This window comes from Triticum urartu, chromosome 3, assembly GCF_003073215.2.
Source record: "Triticum urartu cultivar G1812 chromosome 3, Tu2.1, whole genome shotgun sequence".
NCBI classification, from domain to species: Eukaryota; Viridiplantae; Streptophyta; class Magnoliopsida; order Poales; family Poaceae; genus Triticum; species Triticum urartu.
The window spans coordinates 329,754,463-329,760,615 of record NC_053024.1 but is presented as its reverse complement, the minus strand read 5'-3'; the positions used below and the strand labels follow the sequence as shown (position 1 = coordinate 329,760,615).

General features: G+C 46.6%; 1 protein-coding gene across 3 annotated transcripts; it reads left to right on the top strand.

Annotated features, from left to right (window-relative positions):
* The first annotated feature begins 4,880 nt into the window (after positions 1–4,880).
* Positions 4,881–5,801, top strand: LOC125548354. Of its 3 annotated transcripts, none has more exons than XM_048711978.1 (2): positions 4,881–5,404; positions 5,501–5,801. In XM_048711978.1, the coding sequence occupies exons 1-2, from the start codon at positions 4,954–4,956 to the stop codon at positions 5,578–5,580; spliced, it is 531 nt and encodes a 176-aa protein (XP_048567935.1). In that variant the 5' UTR covers positions 4,881–4,953; the 3' UTR covers positions 5,581–5,801. The 3 variants fall into 3 exon arrangements, with proteins under 3 accessions (XP_048567935.1, XP_048567933.1, XP_048567934.1); XM_048711976.1 differs by having other exon boundaries at positions 5,496–5,801; XM_048711977.1 differs by having other exon boundaries at positions 5,492–5,801.
* The last annotated feature ends 352 nt before the right edge of the window (positions 5,802–6,153 follow it).

Here is a 6,153-nt window from a genome sequence, read left to right as displayed (position 1 = left end):
GAGTTGCATCAAATTCATGGTTGGCCGGGCGCGCGTGCACGCGACGCAGCCGGCTCAGTCTGGCTCACGAAATTGGCTGAGCCATGGGCGGATTAACTGTTCCGCCTGTACAGTACCAGCTGCCATCATATTAAATGCGTGTGCGACCTGGTCATTTTTATTACAATATCTATGCTGAGCGAAAATACCGCTGGCAGCACAGATCCCCATGCTATTGGGCAATGCTGATTTCGGGACCATCTGAGCCTGGGCTAAGAAACGAATATCCCCAAGATTAATAACTAATTACCCCCTTTTATTGACTATTTTCCCTACAATGACAAAGAAATCATGACCCTTATTTATACATCCTTCATGTTATCTTCATTTTCATTCTACCTTTTTGTTTAAAATCCACTATACTCAGCAGACTATGTATATTATATAGAATAATCTATCATGTCTACTTCGCCCCCCCCCCCTTTCCAAATCCTGGCCCCGCCCCTGGGCAGAGGTGACTTGGTTACGATGCTATCAGTATTGCGCTGGATCCCTTGAAGCGTGAGCTCACAAGCATATTGGTGTTGATACTTCTTATGTGCGCACTGATGTGCAAGATCATGTTCTTGCTCTTCAGTATATGCCTTCTGAGTTACAGCTAGCAGACTCCTTCACGAAGGCGCAGACTAAAGCGCAACATGGATTTCACCTCTCTAAACTCAGTGTCGTAGACCCACCATGAATTTGAGGGGTTTTAAGAGTTATATTAGTGATGTATTTTGGCCTTTTATATTGTAGTCTCTTGGTATCCTCTTGTACATATACAGGTTGCTTTGGCCTTTTAATAAAATCAAGTTGCTATTCTCCTTACATCAACAGTGGGATGCTTGCACACATCAGATCAGATCTGTGCAACGGAAGGCATCCAGCTAGCAGCGCCGGCTGGATACAAACACGACTACCGCAGCCCGGAGGGCCGGAAGGAGTAGCAGCAGCACTGGCCGGCGGCTGCTGACCTAGTTCGCTTTTCTCTCGCCTTTCTTTTCATTCACGCATCTTAATGGCCGAGTTGATTGAGTGCTTTTTTCCATCTTGCTCCTTCCGTTTCTAAATATAATACATTTTATATAAACTACATACGAATGTATATAGACGTACTCTATTTTTAAATATAAGACATTTTAGATGTTTCCAGAACAGAGCTTCGCATCGGAGGAGGAAAAATACCATTAGAGCGCTGAGACGCCAAGATGGGACAAAGTGCACTGTTGACGAGGAAATGAGGGAAATGGCTGCCTCTTTTTATGAAAATCTTTTTGCTTCAAAAGGTTCGGGTGGAGCAAATTCAGTGCTAGATAATATTGTGCAGTCTGTTTCAACTGAGATGAATGCCAAACTTACTGCTGCTGTCATGGATGATGAAATTGAAAGGGCTTTATTTCAAATGGGACCTACTAAGTCTCCAGGACCCGATGGATTACCGGCACTGTTCTATCAGCGACACTGGTCGCTGGTACGTACTGATGTCTGCAAGGCAGTTCGGGATTTTTTGGGTGGAGCTGCGGCACCGGATTCTTTTAACGCAACTGTTATTGTGATGATTCCGAAAGTAAACTCATCGGAGTTGCTTTCGCAGTTCCCCCTATTAGCCTCTGTAATGTCCTCTACAAAATTGCTACAAAAGTTCTTGCAAACAGGCTTAAGAGTTTTCTTCCTCTCCTTATTTCGGAGAAACAGAGTGCTTTCGTCCCTGGAAAGCTAATTTCAGATAACGTTCTTGTGGCGTAGAGTGTGTGCATGCCATACGGACTAGGAAAAGAAGGAAAAGTCGATGTGCGGTAAAATTAGACATGATGAAGGCTTACGATCGTGTTGAGTGGATTTTTTTGGAGTAGATTCTGGCAAGATTTGGTTTTGCTGCTGACTGGATAGCTATGGTGATGAGATGTGTGACTTCAGCAAGGTTTGTCGTAAAGCTAAATGGGGATGTCTCGAGGTGTTTTCTTCCATCACGAGGGCTACGACAGGGCGACCCTTTATCTCCCTATCTTTTCCTATTTTGTGTGGAGGGGTTCCCTATCTTGCTGAAAAAGGCACAAGAGGAAAAGAAAATAAGGGGTGTGTCTTTTGGGGGGCACTGGCCCGCATGTGACTCACCTGCTTTTCGCCGATGACAACATTTTTTTTCTCGAGGGTACAAGGTCGAACATGGAAGCGTTAAAGAACATCTTGGTGAAGTATGAGGAAGCCTCGGGGCAGCGAGTTAATTTGCAAAAATCTTCTATCTTTTTTGGCAAAGGTAGTACGGATACAACAAAAGCAGAGGTAAAGCAAGTGGTGGGCATTGACTCTAAGGCTCTTAGTGAGCGTTACTTGGGGCTCCCGACACTGGTTGGGAGGTCAAAAGATGGTACGTTTAAATACGTTACAGAATCAGCTAAAGGCAAAGTAAGTGGCTGGAAGGGTCAAGGACTATCCAAGGCGGCTAGAGAGGTACTTGTAAAATCTGGACTCCAGGCGATGCTGACTTTCACTATGAGTTGTTTTCACCTCACAAAGAAGATGTGCCGGAACCTGACTTCAATCTCGTCAAAATTCTGGTGGGGTGCGATGAATGGTGAAAGAAAGGTCCATTGGATATCTTGGGAGAAAATGTGTGCTGCCAAACGTGAGGGGGGGATGGGCTTCTGAGACCCGGAGGCTTTCAACCAAGCACTCCTCGCGAAACAGGCATGGAGAATTCTTATGTATCCGGGTTCTCTTTGTGCTAGTGTTCTAAAAGCTAGATACTTTAAGGAAGGGTCGATCTTATCAGCAGTCTGCCCGTCCTCTGGCTCCTTCACGTTTCGAAGCATTCTTTTTGGGCGTGATCTGTTGAGGGAGGGCCTGATATGGCGCATTGGTGATGGCTCTCGAATCAATATACATCACGATAACTGGATCCCTCGGAAGGGTAGTCTCAAACCTCTTGGCCAAGTGTTCATCGCAGGTGTAACCAAAGTGCAACATCTACTAGCAGCGGGGGGACGAAGTTGGAACAATGCGATGGTTGATACCATGTTCTCTATTGATGATGCGAAGGATATTAAGCAAATTGCTATATGTGGTCCGGACACAGAGGACTATCTAGCTTGGAACTACACGACGCATGGCGAGTTCACGGTTAGGTCGGTGTATCATCTTAGGATGTCCATGAACAGGGTAAGATCCGGACAGCCAGAGTCTTCCTTTTCTGCAATCAAACACCGTGGGTTCATGGCTCTGTGGGACACTGCAGCTCCAAACAAGGCAAAAATACATATGTGGCGGCTGGTCCGGAACGGTTTAGCTGTTGGCTTGGAGCTTCACCGACGGTGGATTAAGACGGGTGTCTTCTGTGTTGCGTGTGGAAGACAAGAATCAAACATGCATAGGTTCTGGACATGTAATCAGTCAGTACACTTTTGGTAGCTGTTGCGCTCACAAAAGGGAGTCTTGGTGGCAAGTCCACTAGCGGAGATAGCCTCCCAGAGCGAGTTGTCGAGCTGGTTGTTGGAGTGGTTCGCCAATGCAGGGGAGAAGAAAGAGAAGCAATGATACAAGCTGTGTATGCTCTATGGCTGGCACGTAACAATGCTAGAGATGGAAAACGTATTGCTCACCCGCATGAAATCATAGCAACACTGGTTGCGCATATGGAGGAGTGGAGATTGGCGCATACTGAATCTTCTAAGGCGCCAGAGACCAAGGAGCTTCAGCGATGGCGACCGCCCGACGAGGGCTGGATAAGAGCGGTTTGTAAATATGGTGACAAGGGAGGTGGTGGTCTAGTCTTGCGGGATCACAATGGAGCTTTTGTGGCTGGAGCAAGTCACTTCTTTCCTTCTAACGTAGACCCAGAGGCTGTGGAGATATTGGCGTGCAGAAGGGCGGCCCAGGTTGCAAGGGAGATGAATGTTCAGAAACTTCACATGGAGCTGGACAACCAAAAGGTGGTGCAGATGCTTAATCGTGGGTCTAAAAATTTGAGCGCTACAGGCCGTGGATTGAGGAGATAAAAGAGATGCTTCGAGGCTTCGACGAGTTCAAGGTTTCGTGGGTTCGATGTTCCGCTAATGTTGCCGCGCATAAGTTTGCTAGAGTAGGTGTGGGTGATGAACTATGTAAGGTCTGGCTATCAGTTCCTCCAGACTTTGTGTTGGGTGTAATTTCGAACGAGATTCCAAACTTTTAGGTCTTTAAGTTTTCAATAAAGCGGCAACTTTACACTCAAAAAAATATGTACTACAAGTTGGAAATACAAAGATATTATTTCCATGGTTAACACCAGCCGGCCACTTGCCTATTTATATAGGAGCAGCCTTTTACATCACGTACATAGGCTTGTACAATATGTACACAACAATCAGGTGAATCTCTGATTGATACAAGTGATCCTAGGATCTCCTATACAAGACAACTAGTGATTACATCAGATCATATAGCGGATATGCTAGAAGACATTATCGTTAACACTACATATGGATGTATATAAATATATTTTAGAGTGTAAATTCACTCCGATTCGTCTTGTCTGTAGCTAGTGATTACATCAGAACAGAACATATACTAGATATGCTAGGACATATTATCGCTAGCACTATATATGAATGTATATAAACGTATTTTAAAGTGTAAATTCACTCTGATATGTCTTATTTATAATGCGTGTAGTGGCATTATTTTAATTCTGAAAATAGAATAGTTATTTGGATCACGCCGTGCCTGTTCCCGAACTCCCGAAAACCCCACCGAACCAATTACAGAAAAAAAAAAACACCACCCCACCCGCACCTCCCTCGGGGAGGAGTGTCGCACGCTCGATGGATCTCGCTGCCCTGCGCGCCTCCTCCCGACCCTACCCAAGGCGCCCCCCCCCCCCCCCCCCCCCCCCCGCGCGACCACAGCGGGGTCGCTGGGCCCACGCCACCGACGACATGCTGCCGCACTTCCGTCATGGCCGCACGCTCCTCCGCGCCCCAATCGTCACCGCCGACGGGGATCCTCGAACACCATCAACCTACCACGCAGTCCATGGCCGCCTCCCCACGCAGTCCCCTTCTTGCTGCCGACGCGAATCCGGTCAACCCCTTCCTCCTCTCCTTCTCTTCCTCCAGTGATCTCCGCTGGATCCTGCCGCCGTCAACACCAAGCATCGGAGCCACGGACCTGCACTCCATCGCCGCGCCTATCTTCTTCTCGCTGCGGCTGCTCCACATCGCATCCGCCCACCGTCGTGACGCCCCCAACCCTTCTGCTTTCCCCAACCCCTGCTGGTTGACCTTCTCGCAAAGGCCACCTCGACCTTCTCGAGGAAGGTTACTTCCGAGGATCCGGCTCGCGAGGTGCACACCATCTCATCCTAGTTGTTGTTGTGTGAAGATCTGCCGGCCTGAATACGCAAGAGGTAGCCTTTCTAGCTAATGCTACTGCTATTCTGCCAATGCTATTTTTTCCTCCTAATGAAGTCGATGCCTTGATTTTGATGGATAAGCAAGAACAGAGGGAAATACGGAGCATGAGTATAACATGGACTGCTCTCACCCGCCGCCATGGACTGCTCCGCTGCCATCCCCATCGTGATGTGTCCACGGGGCTCCCTGACCCATCGACGGGGACAGCTGCATGTAGCCCCCTGCTCCTCAACTCTTTTTTTTTTTAAGGGAACAATTGCTATTCCATTACAGAGACCTGCTGGTTAAATCCCCAGCTACAGAGTTCATTACAAGTTCAGGAAACTGGCCTAACCAGATTTCATACATGCTATTCCATTAAGAGTTCATTACAAGTTCATTACAAGTGCATGTGCTTCTCTGTGTGTATGCTCATCCATGATTAAATATGGAGTATTCTCCGTCTGTGATTAGCTACTCTGGTTCATGCGTACATCTTATATTTGATGCTAACATGTGCCTAATGCAGACCACTAAAAAAGACAGATCATTCAGTTATAAACATCATTATTCTAGGATAGTTAACTAACCAAAATAAGACATGCACAATTCACTCTAAAAACGACAATTCATTTTACTGATGAGCATCAGTTCACTACCAAAAAGAGAATTTTTTTTGTAACTATGTCAATCCACCTTTTTCATCAGTTGCAGAAATAATAGTATTTGTGCATGTTCCACTAGTAGAAAAAAAAACCCCATT

Coding starts and splice junctions, on each gene's coding strand:
- LOC125548354 (XM_048711976.1), top strand. CDS start 4,954: ATGGCCGCACGCTCCTCCGCGCCCCAATCGTCACCGCCGACGGGGATC. Junction 5,405..5,495: donor CCGGCCTGAATACGCAAGAG/GTAGCCTTTCTA, acceptor TGGATAAGCAAG/AACAGAGGGAAATACGGAGC.